The 18584-nt window shown below is 35.8% G+C and overlaps 1 protein-coding gene across 1 annotated transcript in view; it reads right to left on the bottom strand.

The window, feature by feature from the left end:
- Window positions 1-18584, bottom strand: part of wake (ankyrin repeat and fibronectin type III domain containing protein wide awake) — a 532593-nt gene that overhangs the window by 498536 nt on the left and 15473 nt on the right. The window contains exon 2 of the mRNA XM_074139711.1: window positions 9802-9920. Within this exon, the coding sequence (XP_073995812.1) occupies window positions 9802-9920 (119 nt within the window). The remainder of the gene's footprint in view (window positions 1-9801; window positions 9921-18584) is intronic.

Here is an 18584-nt window from a genome sequence, read left to right as displayed (position 1 = left end):
CCTTCGCTAGCCTCATCTTGATCCCCCTCTTTTTTCTCGGCTCCCTCCTCTTTCTGAGTTACTCCAGCTGATTGTTCTTTACCTTCATCAGCTTCTTGGACTTCTTCTTTTGCTTTATTTACTTTTCCACGTTCAATATCATTCAACGCCTTCAGTTTGGTCATCAGTACACTATCGAACAAGTTTACACGTTTAACGCGCATCTCGAACGCATAGATATTCTTATTCTCCACTTCTTCTGAAAAATCTAACGATTTTAAAGAACACATTTTTTACTAAATAACTTACTATTTATGTTATTATTTTCTTTAATTTAAATCATCTTGATTATAGATTTTTTTGCATTTAGATTCTTTTAAAAATTAATTATTATTAAAGAACAAATTTTTAGAGGAATAACATTTTGGAATAATTTATTACAAAAATGAATAACAAATTTAATAAATCTGCCTTTACATATGGTATAAAATAAAGATATAAAAATAAAGGAATAAAATAAATCATCTGTGCAATTCTTAGGGAAGATAGATAAAGTTTAAATTCTTTTTGTACTTCGTTTATTTATTTCTATCAGTACAAAACTAAATACAACAGCAAATGGTGTCTACTATTACACGAACTATGCCAACGAGTTGTGCTCAGTGACACAACTGAGACACACGATGAGAGAAACTAGACAGCGCTGGCATTCCCCAGGATCGGGTAGAAAAAAAAAATGGGAGATCAAGTGGTCAGGATTGTCAGGATCTTCATCCTGTGCTGAGAGATATTCCTGTACACAGCGGCAGTAACTCGCTCAGTATTCTTTGGAACAGATTTTAAGAATTAGTTCAATAAAAGTCCTACTTTTCAAGTGTATAATTACAAAAGCAGCACTACAAAAATGGCAGACAGATTACAGTAATGGTAATAAAGGAAGATTCTATAAAACTATGGCAGATCAGTTACCTAGACAACCATGGTTTAAGGGAACTTTCACTGAATAAATGGGTTGTTACGACAATAAGCAGGCTGAGAGAGCGAACTACGCGGTGTGTGTGGATCGTATCTTCACAGGATCAACAAAAAGGTCCTCTCTCTCCTCTTTGCGTAGATTGCCATGAGGAGGAGGATTTCAAACATATAATAATGGATATGTCCACGTTATGTGGTAGAAAGGAAACGAATGTTTGACGACTTATACAGGTATTTAGATGCACCATTTCGCCACGAAGACATTATATTCTCCACCAACATACGTATATGTGCTTAAGTTTATAGCAGAGCTAGCAATGAAATATGAATGTATTTAAAAGTTATAGAATGAATTTAAGAAAATGATTAGAGAAGGATTACGGTGATTTTAATTTCGGTTAAGCTAGAAGGATGGCAGGAATATAGAGTACTGACCCATCCATTAGCTGTAGTTTATGTAAATAGTTGTATATAGTAGAGGGATGAATGAGTGAAGCGAATGTATTTATAAGTTAGAATGGAGAGTGAATGATATTCTAGTGATAAGCACCTGGACGATGCTGGCTGTATGGCGAAAGCCAATGCCAAAAAACGAAAAAAAAAGAAAAAAAGTCCTACTTTTTTAAATCAACAATTTTAGGAGAGATTTCAATCCCAGTGTTGACTATACTAGGAAATTTAGAAAACAAGAACAGTGTGGTGACAAATGGGAACATTGTTGACTTGATGACGGTTGGAAACTATTCGGCGAGAAAAAAAAAGGGGACTCTGGATTGGAAGGGTTGTATGGGATTCATCGGATTGGAGGGTTCATGGTGGAGCCACACAATTCCTAGGGAGAGACAGTCTAAAAGAACGAGCAGCTGGTATCTCCAAACCCGGCATCTTCAGTTGGGAATCTAGAAGGTTAACCACGGGGAGCTAATGCCAAGTTTACCGTTCCATTGTTCACCATAATTTTTGGTTTTCCTTCCAAGGGGAAGTGGCAGCTGCCCCCCTCACATCAAAACGGATATCTCCGCTGAAATCCCCTCCCCCCAAAATACGATCATCGTCATACTTCCGTTCACTAGCAAAGGGAATTTTTTTTTTTCTCTCTCTCTCTCTGTCAAGATAAACACCAGATTGTGCTGAATTGAGGGAAATCACATACAGCAATGTGTACACTGTTACCAGCTAGAGCAATAAAGGGCGCAAAAATGGGCTCTTGAATTTGTTTTTCCGGTAGTGTGTGTAAATAGAAACTTGTAGAGTGATGTTATATTTGCTTCTCGCTTAAAGTAAAAGCTCTGCCAGCTTTTTTTCCTCCCCCTGGAGTGGGGAGGAGTTCCCAAATATAATTCTTCTAGATAGAAGATTTCTGGACAAAAGAAGATAAATAATTCTGGTGTGCGTAATCTGAGGTTTTTCTCTTAATGCAGTTTACGTCATTAAATTTACTTGAAACTGCATTTTTACTAAAAATTAGTTTACTTTAACGTTACACACAATCACTTAATACGTACTATTTCTTTTTTTTAATTTATTTGCTATTCACAATCTACAAAGAATAAAATGTAATGAGTGAACACGATAAACGAACACTTCATGACAGGATCAGCTTGAGGAGAGAAGCTGCCCACTGGCAACACTCTCGCAGGAGTTTCTTGTACTATTGAAGCTGGTCACGAGGCCAACAGCGTTTCAATCGTCGTGGAGGACGATCTGGAATCGTTTTAGAGGCGAGCTTTCGAACAAGAGGATTGGTACAGAATGGAAGAGAGTCAAAGAATTTTCTATATTTAGATTTAGATTCGTCAGTTACGGATGAGATTTTGTGGTCGTATGGAGGGTGGAATTAGAGACATAAAATGGAGAATTCGTAATCTGACGGAGTATTTTTTTGGGATTGGAAGGACTGGGATCTTTTGTGAATTAGAAAGTTTGGCTGAACCCCACAGTTCGTGTCCGTAAATCCAGATCGGTTTGAGTACGCAGTTGTATATTAGTCTTTTATGTTCCAGTGGCAGCTTAGATTGTCTTAGTAATTTGTTTCGTCGGTTGAGTTCAAGTCTTTTCAGTTTAGTGTGCGGATTCCTCGTTAATCTTTTGTCGATGTACATCCCAAGGTAGCGAACTAAATTAGCAGAAGGAAGAGGAATTGAGTTGAAACTTATAGAGGGACGTACTATTTCTAAAAAAAAAAAGAAAATAAAATCTTCAGAATTCAGCATTTCAACCATTTTTTTACAAATTAGGAAGTTTAAGTACATTTTCTGGGTTTTAAGTACATTCGTTTCACTAAATACGGAACTTTACGAGTTCAATCACCTTCCACTTTAATAGAAGTGCTTTAAATCAAATTGTACTTTAGCTGTGAAATCTCTGGACGATGAAACTATAAAGCACCTCTCCAAGCTACACAATCTATCGTGCTTCCCCCAAGCATCCGGTGGACGAAACAATAAGTATTAATTAAAATAAAACATTGATCAGGTCAACAGTGAATAACTTCCTGTAAAAATGGTGGTTAAAATCCTGTAAAACTGGTTAAATAATTAGGGGTTAGTAAAATACCAGTTGACTGGGCTGACTTTACTTTTGGACATCTAACCAGAAGTTTAGTGGGCATGTGCTTGATGTTCCGGGAAGTACGCACTTCCTGTCTGTAACAAACTTCTTTTAACTTAGTACGCATACAACGGTAATTACGTTGTGTACCGTAGTTTGGACCTGACTTTACAGTAGATTCAAAAATAACTTTTGATTTAACAGTTGCTCGTAATTGTGCGTACAATTTAAAAAATAAAATAATGCAAAATTAATCATTTGAGTAAAAGATATCGATTAATATCGATTAATCATCACAGTAGAGATTAGCTTTGCGGGCCTCCCCACCTTTAATCGCTCGGCTATTTGTTGGCACCTTCGTCTTGGGCGAATTTTGAAAGTGTTCCTGTAAAGCATCTCAAGAAAGTTTAGCGAGAGTAAAGTAGTGTTTGTTCTTGCTGTAGACTTTGGAGAGCTGACACCAGGAGCTAGCGGAGAAACCGTAAGTCATGGCTGGGCCCAGTGACCATTCTAGGCCTTAAGTAGGAGACAAGAGTCTCTATGAAATGGTACCACAGGGTCAGTGAGTCAGCCCGTTGGAGTTCTGTCTCCAGCCTCACGAGTTGAGAAAAAGGTTTCGTGGTGGTCGAGGTATTGCAATGATGATGGTAGAGTCTCCATGATCTATTGTGTGGGAGGAGGATGGTTGACTTGTCTCTTCGGGAATAGATACGCCACCTTCTAAGTCTCCACAAGAACATGTAGACATTGGAGGTTTTTTTACCGGGTTGAACTCTGTATCGTATATTTTCCAAATCGTAATACGTCATTAAAGAAAATTGCGCAAGTTCATCTTTTAACCAGTTAAGCGTGGAATTTAGTTAAACCCACAGTGTACGGAATTAAAATCAGACAATGACGTGTACATACACGTCGAACGCAAGGCAAAACAACCAAAAGTTTACAACATCATAATAGTCACTGCAAGCGACTTTTTCTGCAATCTCTCTGGAGCTTGAGATTATTCTGTGCTCATTCAAAAATCTTGCACCGCTTCACGTTATGCATTGCTCTAGTTAACTAAGGATGACGCAAGAGGCTTTTACAAGGAAGAAAAAGAGCTTTGAATTCTGTGCAAAATGAAATCATGCTCGAACTGAGGTCTGATTTAAGGTAAAAACAGCATTGCACAAGGGTTGAGAGTTTCTATTTGTGTGAGGTAATTCCCAATCTCTAATGCGGAGACCAAACATGTACCAACCACTTATCATTTGGCTGGCTCCCACCGCAGTTCTATTGGTAAGATAAAGAAAACATCCGTAACAAATAATATTCTTATTGTATTTTATTAACATTTCTAGGGTTTTTATAGTTAATGGCAATTTTATATTTTTCACACGTCGAACGCAAAGTAATAGAGATTTGGTTTGACGTGTATAGACGTCAAACACGTTTAATTGGTTAATTAGAAAATTTAGTCATCGTTAAAAGGAAAACTGTTGGCAAACTTTTCTGGATAATTCGGTCGGCAGTTTTAGGAAAAATGACAGTGACGTAGAATATTGTTGATAATTTATGTTATATTGATTTTTCCTCTATTTGTGTGCTTACAATCTATTGGTAAGGCAGTTAACAAGGCATGATTGTACGAATATTTATAGACTGTACATGATTAATGATGTCTTAGTTCAAGGTTAAAAATCAATCATCTTTGGTTAAAGATGATTTGAATAAGCTTTTTTTTTTAATAGAGTGCGCTACTATAGATATTCTAAAAGATTACTGTATAAACTTTAATGTTCTTTTAAAATTCAATATTTAAGCAATTATAGTTTCTCTTACTTCCTTGGCAATACGATCGTGTCTTATATTCAAATTTGAGATTTGGCCGAAAATAAATTTGAGACCTTGCTGAAACCAATTTTCGTACAGCTCTAACCGGAAATAACCGTTTTCAGATCTTCTGACTCCACAAAATTGCTTTTTACGGAGTATTTTTGGATTGGAAGGACTGGGATCTTTTGTGAATTAGAAAGTTTGGCTGAACCCCACAGTTCGTGTCCATAAATCCAGATCGGTTTGAGTACGCAGTTGTATATTAGTCTTTTATGTTCCAGTGGCAGCTTAGATTGTCTTAGTAATTTGTTTACTGTGAGGCAAAAAAAAAGTGGCCACCCTTCAGTAAGTGTACTGATTTCCAATCAATTTCTTATTGACGTCTCCTCATACTTTTAGAATAAATAACTGGCCACATAACAGTAACATACTTAGGAATATTAATGCTCGTAAATAATAACAAGTGGTATTTTAAAAAAAAGAAAAATTATTAAGTAATTGGAAAATTAACAAAATGTTAATGTTAATTATTTAACCATTTTTACAGGAAGTTATTCACTGTTGACCTGATCAATGTTTTATTTTAATTAATACTTATTGTTTCGTCCACCGGATGCTTGGGGGAAGCACGATAGGTTGTGTAGCTTGGAGAGGTGCTTTATAGTTTCATCGTCCAGAGATTTCACAGCTAGAGTACCATTTGATTTAAAGCACTTCTTTAAAGTGGAAGGTGATTGAACTCGTAAAGTTCCGTATTTAGTGAAACGAATGTACTTAAAACCCAGAAAATGTACTTAAACTTCCTAATTTGTAGAAAAATGGTTGAAATGCTGAATTCTGAAGATTTTATTTTCTTTTTTTTTTCAGAAATAGTACGTCCCTCTATAAGTTTCAACTCAATTCCTCTTCCTTCTGCTAATTTAGTTCGCTACCTTGGGATGTACATCGACAAAAGATTAACGAGGAATCCGCACACTAAACTGAAAAGACTTGTACTCAACAAAATGTTAATAGGGTGTGTTTCCGCCTCTCGCGTTTATTAGTGCTTGCATTCGATGGGGCACTGACCTATAATAAGATTTTGAATAATTTCCTAAGAGATATTTTCATATTCTTCCGCTAGTGCAATCCTTAACATCTGAAGCGAATCTGCTAAGCGTTGGACATCTCTTAATTCGTCTTGACAAACTCACCCCAAAGATTTAGATCTGGACTACATGCTGGGCCCACTCTAAACATCGGATTGAAGCGTTTTTCCAGGTAGCGGGTAACAATCTTTGCTGTAGGGGAGGGGGGGCCGTGCATCATCGTGCGTAAACGGAAATTCCTCGCCAAAGTATGGTACGAATGGGTTCAAACAGCCTCCAAAAGGATGTCGGTCTATGTAGCCAGCAGCCTGTTATAGAGAACCCCCTTTATAAAAATTAATTCAGTCCGAGCTTCCAAATTAATCCTAGCCCAAACCACATCACAGTGAATTTTAAGGATTAGAGATCAAAGTTTACATAAACAAACGGTGCACTAGTGATTTGTTTGTGTTATTTTTTTGGTTTTTCCATATTTCTTTATTTCCCTATTTTGAATTTCCTTATCATTTCTTTAAGCTACCGTACGTTTATCAACAATGCGTGCTAAAAATATTTTATTTTTGCAAATGACCAATGGTTAAATACACTTTTTTAAGGGTGGCCACTTTTTTTGCCTCTCAGTGTATTATAATAGAAAGACCGAAGCCACACCAATCTTTAAAGCGAACCCTATTTAGATAAAATAAATGTATAATTGTCCATAAAGGCCAAAAGCTTGGCCTAGAAAAAAATAAGTCTAATTGAAATAATAGGCTGTAATAATTGAGATAATAGGCAATAATCTTTCTTCTTCCTTTAGAATTAATGAATCAATTACCCTAAAAAAAAAATGTGGACAGCCTATTTGCCTAGATTTCAGGCGGCTAGCTTTACGTCTAACTAGCTAATTAGGTAGGCGTGGACGAAGGAGTTCCGCAAACTATATTCTCACAATGAATCATTAAGGAAAAACAAGTACTACAATAGATATCTTTTATTGGAGTTTCCTGTATCCGGTTTTTGGGCGTCTTGGGTATTTTTTAGCCTGTATGGATTGAAGTATTTTAGATTGTATCGATTGAATTCTTTGGAGTTGAATACCCCCGCCCACCACAGTTCAGCTCCATACAGCTCTGATGGGACTCCTGAAATCCATATTTAAATATGGATTTCGTAAAAACATTTTTGCCAATAAAATATGTATCTAATAAAATATAATAAAAATAATAAAATATTGTTCCTCTATGAAAAACCTTGGTATCACTTTTGACCAAAACCTATCCTGGAAAAACCATGTTTCCCAAATCTCTCGTCGTTCCATCCATATCCTAAAACAGTTTAATTGTTCCCTGACACCTTTTTCCCATTTAAAGACCCGGCAACTCCTAGTTTCCTCTCTTATTTCCCCCCATTTTGACTAGGGTTGCTCAGTGTACGGCCGGTCTTTCTGGTGTTATTAGAAGCTAAGCTCAAACGCCTCTCATGAACTCGCTTCATACGATTTATTTTCAGCATTTCCAGAGACTCTCGCATTTCGCACTGCTATGGATGAGTTGAAATGGCTTTTCTCGTGTCTATCGCCGCCAGTATTTTTTAGCTTCTTTCCTTTTCCAAGTCATCCAGTCTCAAAGGCCATTCCTATATTTTCCAACCTCTTCAAGTTCCAAATCCTCGATACATTCCCGTTAATACCAGATCTCGCTCGTCCGATCTCTACATTCCCTCACAACGTACCTCATCCTTTGACAAATCTTTCCTAATACGTGCTACCTCTCTCTGGAACTCCTTGCCTTCATCTGTCCGCCATGCTCCTACCCTTTCTATCTTTAAATCTCGTCTATTCAGTTATCTCCTTTCTATCCAGCTTCCTCCGAAATTCTAATTGTTTTAATTTATTTCCCTAATTTCTGCTGTTATTTTTATTTTCACTTTTTGTAAATATTTATTTATTTATTTATTTCCTGTTTAATCACAGGCCAAACTATTAAGGTCTCTATTTGTACCTGTGTTTATTCTTAGGGGACAATTGTCCCAGAATAATAAATAACTTTTCTATTCTATTCTATTCTATCTTATCTTGGGGGTGGAGAAAAAATAAATTAATCTATCAAGAAATTAATGAGTCGACGATATTTTCTTGTCTTAAAAGTTTTCCATTGAAAGAGGAAGTTACTACCTAAATGGATGGGGGCTTTTTTTACGCGGAGGCGGCCAGACCAGGCCAGAGGGGCGGCGACGGCGGCGGCAACTTTGAAGTTTAGCTTTTTAACTTTTTTTTAATAATTAATTAAAGAATTTATAATATTTCCTCGGCACCTCTTTCCGGCAGGATGGTGAAGGCATATTCAAATTTCGAATTATCTTTTTTCAAAGAAATGATTAAAGGGAAAAATCGCTTTTCTTTTTTACTTCCTCTATCTGCTGATTAAGTAAGGTTAATTCTTTTTACAAGTACGAAAAATGATCTTCCTAAAATTACCTAGATAAACATAAAATTTAGGGGAGGCCCAATAATCTGCCAAGTCGTACACAATGAATATCTAAATGGCAATAAAAGAAGTTTGAAGGAAAAACTCGTGAGTGAGTAAAAGAAAAGAAAAACTCGAATTTTCTATACGCATCCCATACAATACTGTTGTACACATGCCTGTACACAATATATAAATTTTCCTGCTTTTCAATTCGAAGATTAGCTTTTCCCAAGAAGTTTTTCTTTTTTTGTGTGTGTGTTTGTGGGCGGAGCTTGAAACACATTCATTTTTCAGCTCTTCCCCCTGCCAATAACTTTCAATATTTTTTGTATTTGTATTTGTGGTTCTACAATATTAATACTTATTCAAGGGTGCTTGATTTGAGTGAAGTTCTGACTTTTATAAACTTATTTCCAAAAAAAAAGTATGAACTTTAAAAGTTTGATTAATTTCTTCTTTTTTTGTTAACCCTAAGTTAGCCAGTTTTTTGTTTTCCCAATAAATAAGGGAACGTGAAAATTCTAATTCCTTCTTAATTTCCATTTTTAAAAGTTATTAATAATAACTTTAATATTTAATATTAACTAATTGTTATTCCAAAAATTAATGTGCTCATATTTTTACTTTTTTCCTTTTACAAAGTACAAAAGGCGTGGCTAACGCCGTCTGCCAAAGTTTGGTCATGAAAACCAAAACGAAAGACTTAATAAATTATAGGAAAAATGAATATGAAAATAATCTGCATTCTTAAATTATAATGCAAAGAAAAAAATCTTTAAAACTCTTAATTAGGCCTACACCTGTACTTCCTGTCTGACAAAAATTACAAATAATAAAAATTTCCACAAATATCCCGACTACCCAAAGCGACTACAAACAAACTGTGCTTATTACAAATTTCACTCCCAAAGACATCTCAGTAGAAATTCAGTGAATTTACTTACGCTTTCTCTTTTCGTTGTTGCTTTTTCTTGCGAAACACTCTCCTGACCCGCAGTAGTAGAAATGCTGCCCGATCTATGCTTAGTCCAGTCACAGAATCTTTGCGTTCTTCGCCACTCATCTGTGGTGGGAAAAAATAAAATAAAATGAATTAAAAAATAATTATTTAAAAACCATAAGACTATAGATTCTAATTTTTATTAATTGCAGCTTTTGGTCTAATGGTTACAAAGGTTATATGTAGGTAGCAGGCTTTTGTATGTTGAATTTCCACAGTTCTAGCCCCGCGTTTCAGACCAATCCCAAGGTCCACCTTCAGTGTTAGAAAAGTTTAAATGTCTTACACAAATATAGTGTAACATGTAATTAATCTGAATTTATTTATTTATTTTTTTAATGCAAAGAAAACCGTTCACTTAAAGGCTCCTTGATAGCCTAGCGGATAAGAGACTAGACCCGCAAAGCTCAGATGTATTGTTGGTTTTTAGTGGGTTCGATTCCCCCTGTCTAGGTCTTGAATTTTATTTAATGGTTAATATGAGAAATTTATAGTAAAGTATGTTAGGCGGTTATAGACTATACCCGCAAAGCTAAGATGTATTGTTGGTTAGTGGATTCGATTCCCCGGTCTAGGTCTTGTATTAAAACTGTCCGGTAGGACAGTTGTATAAGGGTTGATCATCAAAAACTGCACGAAAAAGCGTAACGTTGAAAAACACCCAACTTTGACAATTTTTTTCTCTTTTTCTATAAAAGATAAAATTCCCAAATTTTCTTTATAATGTAGGGCAAATCCTCCTTTATAACTGTAATTTTTTTGCAACCACCCAGATCTAATAGATTTCGATAAAAAAGTTGCCGAAAATGAGCAAAAACGGCATTTTCAAAAATTGTTGTTGTTCTTCTTGTTGTTGTTGTTGTTGTTGTTGTTGTTGTTGTTGTTGTTGTTGTTACCTTTTTTGTAAACTGCGTAGCGCCTAAACGCGCGAACCGATTTTCATGAATGGGATGTCATTCAATTCGGAATTTTATGTAGATGTGCCTTTTGGGGGTCTCGACGCTGTACCTCGAATGGGAGAGGAGTTAGCCCCCTTAATGTAAGGCCCCCTCCAAAATTATTATTTCTAATTACTCTGTAAATCTTGGCCCGATTTTGAAAAAATTTGGTAGGATGATAGAGTTAGGGCTCTCCTACGTAACATTAAAGCGGCGATCAGCTCTTACTCTTGTTAAGGGAAAGTATAGCAATCGTTTCAAATTATCGACACGTGAACCGATTTTCATGAATGAAGTGTCATTCGAATCGAAATTTTGTACAGATTTGCACTTTAAAAGCCTCGAGGCTGTGCCTCATAAGGAGGGGAGTTTGCCCCACCCAAGTAAGGCCCTTTCTAAAACTATTATTACCAATATTTCTATAACGCTTATTCCGATTTTGATAAAATTCAGCCCGAATAAGTGGTTAAAGCTCCTCTACGTGGCTGTGAAGTGCTATCACGCTCTTGCACCTACTAAGAGGAAGTACTGCAATCGTTTAAATTATCAATGAGTGAACCGATTTAAATCAATGAATTGTCGTTCGATTAAAAAATCTTTGCCTCTTTGCTCTGGAAGTACTGCAATCGCAGTTTATTATTCTTACTCCTCTTAAAAGGAAGTACTGAAATCGCAGTTTAATATTGCTATTTAAGTACAAATACCTTCCTATGGTATTCAAAACGCTTTTTCAAAAAAATTGTTATTGAGCATGGTTTGGGGGACCGCAACTATAATAATTCTTTAAAAAGATCTCTCCAGTGGTAGTTACGGTTCCGACTTAACACCTTTTCAGGTTATAATGATAGAATTGCTCATTCCAAATTTAAAAAAATCTGTAAAGCAGATATGTAACTTTGCAAAATAGACGAAAAGGAAAACCTATCCAAAAGGTACAAAAATCTCCTTAACAAAAACTTACAGTTTAAAATGTTAAGTATAAGGGTTGATTAAACGCCAAAAGGTACACAAATCAGCAAGCACCCAAAATTTCATTAATTCTTCATTAATATTTAAGTAATTTTACTGCATTAATATTCATTAATATTTTTTAGAATTTATTAGATGTCACAGACCCTTATGCTGGCCACTTCATTTATAATATTTATTTGTTATAATTATGATCAATCACATATACGTACATGCATGTTAAAGTAGAAAAAGACAAAGTTAGAATAGGCTACTGTCTTGAATTCGTCTTACCGAAATATTCGTGAGCACAAATAACACACAGTTAATAACAAGTAGATTATTCAACAATTATTGTTTCTCAATTGTAATTTAATTTAGTCCCCCTAATTTTACTTATAGTAAAATACTGGAATAATTAGCTGTACTAAAAATATGCATATCTTATTTATTTTATATTACATATATACAACATTGTGGGATGAATATCTAGATTGAGAATATAATTGAAGAAAACAATATTATTTGCGATAAAGCCAGATAATTATTACCTATTATTATAAACGTTTGACTACTACATAAAATAACAATTACTTTAATCGAAGAATGAACTTAAACCGACGATTTTTATTTAAAAATAAAAATAAATAAATAAAATCATTGATGTAAGTTGATGTAAGAATTTTTTAAAAAAGGTTTTGAATTTTTTAGCCTCATAATTTTTTTTTATTCTTTATAACGTTTTTCTTTTTAACCTGTAATTAACAGTTTAATTATTATAAATAACTAGATATTACAGTCAATCTACAGTGCTACTTGAACATATATTTTGTAGACGAAAATGGCCAGCATAAGGGTCTGTGACATCTAATAAATTCTAAAAAATATTAATGAATATTAATGCAGTAAAATTACTTAAATATTAATGAAGAATTAATGAAATTTTGGGTGCTTGCTGATTTGTGTACCTTTTGGCGTTTAATCAACCCTTATACTTAACATTTTAAACTGTAAGTTTTTGTTAAGGAGATTTTATTTAATGGTTAATATGAGAAATTTATAGTAAAGTATGTTTGCTAATCGCCTCCGTCCAAGACCGTTCACTTAAAGGCTCCTTGATAGCCTAGCGGATAAGAGACTAGACCCGCAAAGCTCAGATGTATTGTTGGTTTTTAGTGGGTTCGATTCCCCCTGTCTAGGTCTTGAATTTTATTTAATGGTTAATATGAGAGATTTATAGTAAAGTATGTTAGGCGGTTATAGACTATACCCGCAAAGCTAAGATGTATTGTTGGTTAGTGGATTCGATTCCCCGGTCTAGGTCTTGTATTTTATTTAATGGTTAATATGAGAAATTTATAGTAAAGTATGTTAGGCGGTTATAGACTATACCCGCAAAGCTAAGATGTATTGTTGGTTAGTGGATTCGATTCCCCGGTCTAGGTCTTGTATTTTATTTAAATGGTTAATATGAGAAATTTGTAGTAAAGTATGTTTGCTAATCGCCTCCGTCCAAGACCGTTCACTTAAAGGCTCCTTGATAGCCTAGCGGATAAGAGACTAGACCCGCAAAGCTCAGATGTATTGTTGGTTTTTAGTGGGTTCGATTCCCCCTGTCTAGGTCTTGAATTTTATTTAATGGTTAATATGAGAGATTTATAGTAAAGTATGATAGGCGATTATAGACTAGACCCGCAAAGCTAAGGTGTATTGTTGGTTAGTGGATTCGATTCCCCCCCGGTCTAGGTCTTGTATTTTATTTAAATGGTTAATATGAGAAATTTGTAGTAAAGTATGTTTGCTAATCGCCTCCGTCCAAGACAACAGTTAGACGAAAAGCGCGCTTGAACAAATAGGCTTTACTTTACTTTAGGCTGTACTCAGACCTAGCACTATCTGTCAAATGTACACGGCTACCAAGTAAGTTTAACATACCACATTAATAGCAAAGTATAAGCTACCGATCAAGAGCATGCACAGCTAGAACGATCTAAGAACAACTGTTAGGAATACAGTTTACACCAAACGAACGCGATCTTGCTTTAAGCACTAGTTCCTTTACTGTTAAGTTAGCTTTACAAGAATGCCACGTTTATAAATTGGGAAAGCACGGGGTGGGGGCTTTGGATGTAAAGTGGGATGAGCTTATTTTCATTTACCAGGACGATAACAGCACGAAGTTATAATACTCGCAAGTTTATCGACCTGACATCGTATTTCAGTCACATAAATCGACCTGATTTGATGGACAACATTTCCTGGATTTCCAGGTAATCCATATTGTTTATCCTTGAATTTGCAAATTAGGATTTATATTATGTAACAGAGAAGGATTGTAATGCTAGAAAGGTCAGGGTGTACTATATCTAGGAATATATCTCTATTAAATGGAGAACTAAAACTATCCAATTTGTTGGGCTAAAATTGTAGTTACAAATTTCCACGGGAAGTTCCGCTTTATGATTGCCAATTTATCTGAACTGGAATTGACGGTGTCAGCGTATTAAACTGGAACTATTAAAGTTACAGAGTTAGGAATGAATGCTTTTGATATTTATGCTGTTAAAATTAGTTAGATAGAACTAATATACGGTTCTACTTCAATCGTATTTTCACTTACTCTTTGATACGACGAAGTTTTGTAGTCGTGCAAATTATCAATTTACAGTTTCAATCGGAAATGCGCTTTCTCGAGTTTGCTGGAAATATTGTATTAATAAATTGTTTATTTAAATATAAGTTTTGGATCTACGTATTTACAATTCGTAAACCCAGTTTGAAGAAAATTAAGATCGTTTTCGAGAATTCTTCTCCACACATGATTGTGGCGTCATCAGTTTTGGCTCGTTCTTCTTTTTTTTTTGGATTCGTTTTTGAATTACGTTGGATACACACACACACACACCCCAAGAGCAATGCAACAGGAAGTGTGTACGTCATGAGTGGAAGAGTGGAGAGAAACGGAAAACGGAAGTACCACGAAGAAATTCCCTTCAAAAAATGCTACAGCAAGCTTGATGTGGAGCGCACAGGAAGAACCAGAGAGTATCTTTTCAGACGGAAGTGCTTCCTGTTGTTGTGAAGAAAGTTTCCCCGAGACAAACCTGGAACACCATATAATTTACAACTTCGAAAGCGAGAGAAATTATGTTAATATGGTCGGCGCTGACGAAAAACTTGAGTTAATTTCTCCCTCCGAATTCTTTGAACTATTTATTAACTTCCTGAATTAAATAAATGTATTATTTCAATTCGTAATGCTAAAAGGTTCTCGGTTATTGCTTATTTGGGAGGGGGATTTCTTTTAATTTGAATAGAATTTATTCTTTCATAAATTATTAAAAGAAAATACCAATTTGTAAAAACCCACTTTTTTCGGGTTTCAAGGGTCCTGAAAAAAAAGGGATACATCCGGTGAAAAAAAAACAACTAAGAATCGAAAATCAGCATGATTACAGTTCCGGCTCTAATTTAGTAGAGAGTAAAAACGAATAAAAAAAAGGTTAAAAAGCAAACCAAGTCTGAGATTGCAGGATAAAGGTCACAGCTGTGATTTGGCCCCCTGGTTATTACCTTGTTCAAAGGAAAACTCTTTTAACACGTCGCCAAAGTATACTCTGTTCGTGAAAATATATTTCATCTAATTGGCCAGTCTAGTTTAGTGTACAAGGTGTGACCTTTTGGGTTAACTTGCGACTCCAGAATAACAGTATAAATGTCCCAGGTTATAATATGAAAATATGAACAACAAGCTGTAAATCCCCTTGTAAAAGGATTATTTCCCCCCCCCTTATTCCTTTTTTTAAAGGAAGAAAGAAAATTTTCACAGGAAACTAGGATTCATGATTCTGTAAAAACAGGAACAAATGGTCTCTACGTATGATTATATTATATATCTTTAAAAAATCACAGAGTAAACTTTTCATTGCTGGCTATATCGAAAAAGTGGAGAAATGCGATGAAATAATGTACATCGATTTTTAAAATCCCATTTATAATATAAATTCGAATAAATTTACCATTATCATTCAGAATTTGAGGTGGAATTATTGCAACGATTTACGAGTACATTAGAGGATTGGAGTTGAATCAAAATGGCTTCTAAAATAAATTATCTATTATTCAATAGCCCACAAAGTTACCTGCAAAGCTAATATGTATTGTGGTACTGGGTTCGATTCCCCGGTCTTAGGCCTTGGATTTTATTTAATAGTTAATATGAGAAATTTATAGTAAAGTAAGGCGGTTATAGACTAGACCCGCACAGCTAAGATGTATTGTTGGTTAGTGGATTCGATTCCCCTGGTCTAGGTGTACATTTTATTTAATGGTTAATATGAGAAATTTATAGTAAAGTATGTTAGGCGGTTATAAGCTAGACCCGCACAGCTAAGATGTATTGTTGGTTAGTGGATTCGATTCCCCTGGTCTAGGTGTACATTTTATTTAATGGTTAATATGAGAAATTTATAGTAAAGTAAGGCGGTTATAGACTAGACCCGCACAGCTAAGATGTATTGTTGGTTAGTGGATTCGATTCCCAGTTTAGGTCTTGTATTTTATTTAATGGTTAATAAAAGAAATTTACAGTAAAGTATGTTTGCTAGTCGCCTCCGTCCACGACACCTAATTTGGTAGTTGGACGTTAAGCCCCGCCTGAAAAAATAGGCGAATAGTCCACAGAATTTTTAGTCCGTTTAATGGTGTTAATCTTTTATAATTTGGTGAAATTTTTTTACAAAACATAAAAAAAAATCTATAACTGAACCAATTGCTTTGGATACTTTAAATTTAAGATATTTCTAAAAAAAAAAAAAAAAAAAAAAGTGGGAGTTAATCGATTCTTGTAGTGAACAGGCTCATGTATATCGATAAAGGAGTAACATGATTTTACATGAAAAAAAAATGTAGTTAGATCCACAATGAAGGGTAATTTTTTTTTTTTTTTTTTTTTTTTTTTTTTTTTTTTTTTTTTTGGCGCATCGACTGCTGAGGTCATTAGCGCCCCTAATCATTTTAGTCTTATCTCTTCTTTTATCCACTAGAGCTGGGTCGGCACGCGGTACCTTCGGGCTTCCACATACTGCACCTTGCTCAGCAAGGTAGGGTGGAGCCCAGGTATGTTGGAGAATATATCCCACTCATCCCCTCTTAACCATCGATCCAGTCGACGAGGGGGAGAGTGGAATATATTTGTGCCTTCCCCTATCTACATCAACTAAAGGTAACAAAGCAAGACCAAAAGTGTTATTATTAATATAACTAAGTACTAAACCTAACCTACCATAAGGAGGCTATTTCCTTAGAACTATGGTAATGTGCAGTACTTTAAACAAATTTTCCTGCACATTCTAAAATAAACTTAGTCTAAAAATTAACCTAGAGGGGTTGAAATACTTTTATAAAATTTCTTTCAACCCCGGACTATGATCTATCCTAAACATTCATACACCATTCTTGCTGATAAATACTTTTACTCAAATAAATACATTCACGCCAATAAATACATTCACGCTAATAAATACATTCACGCCAATAAATACATTCACGCCAATAAATACATTCACGCTAATAAATACATTCACGCCAATAAATACATTCACGCCAATAAATACATTCACGCTAATAAATACACTCACACCACTTTTCACACAAGGGGAAAGTACTCGATATTCCTTTCCCCTTTAAAAGAACTAAACTATAACTAACCTAATTCTTAACCTAGATTTTACAATATAAATTAATATGTTTTAAATATGTAAATAGCCTCCTTATGTAGGGAGAACCCTCTTCAAGAATCGCGCGCTTGTCATGTGGCAGGCCTGCTCTTTCTCTTTGGCTGCGCAGTGCCTGACACCCTTCCAACACGTGCGACACTGTCAGCCTTTCTCGGCATCGCGGGCACCTCGGCCTTCTTTCGGCAATGAGGAGGTACCCATGTGTCACACGTGTATGTCCAATCCTTAGCCTTGTCAAAATCACAGATTCGTGCCGCGGGTAGTTCTCGACTGTAGCGTTCCAAACACGTGGTTTGATTTCTTTTAATTTTTCGTTTGTGCGATCCCACTGCCCTTGCCATTTATTTCTTATTAGAAGTTTCATATACACTTTTAGGTCAGTGGGACGCACAGGGATGATTTCATCAGTAGTTGTAGAGGCGGCACGTTTGGCCGCCTCGTCCGCGTGTTCATTACCGGACACACCAATGTGGCCCGGGACCCAAGCGAACGTCACCCTTTGTCCACGTGAACGCAATTCAGATAAATAATAAAATATTTTGGAGACCAACGGGTCGGTCAAGAACTTATCCCGGAGAGCCATGACTGCACTTAGTGAGTCAGTTAACACCAACGCTTTATTGTGATTTTTTTCCATTATTAGCTTTAGGGCCTGGCATATAGCATACAACTCGGCCGTGTACACCGATGCATAATGAGGGAGTGTCCAACTAAGGGTAACTCCCTCTGTGTACACAGCGCTACCCACACCGTTGCCCATCTTCGACCCGTCCGTAAAGACAGGTCGGGAGTCATAGTAAAAATTCATAATTTCTAATAACATTTGTCTATAGACAACGGGGGGAGTTTCTTCTTTTTTGTGGATTGCCAGGTCCATGCGGACATTTGCAGAGGGCAATAGCCAGGGAGGGTGAGGAGCAAAACCCCAATTCAAAACCTCTCCTAACTCGATGCCCTCCGCTGCTAAAATTTCCTTTGTCCGGACCCCGAGGGGCCTCGTCCGCGTGCGTTGGTGTCGAAATTCCATATCATGTGGGCTCTCAAATATGGCGGGGTACAAGGTATGAGACCGTTTCCCCCATATTCCGGCTGCGTAGGCCAGG

Source organism: Rhodnius prolixus, unplaced genomic scaffold, assembly GCF_049639745.1.
Source record: "Rhodnius prolixus isolate KJV_2025 unplaced genomic scaffold, Rpr scaffold_6, whole genome shotgun sequence".
Classification (NCBI taxonomy): domain Eukaryota; kingdom Metazoa; phylum Arthropoda; class Insecta; order Hemiptera; family Reduviidae; genus Rhodnius; species Rhodnius prolixus.
This window is presented reverse-complemented; position numbering and strand designations above follow the sequence as displayed.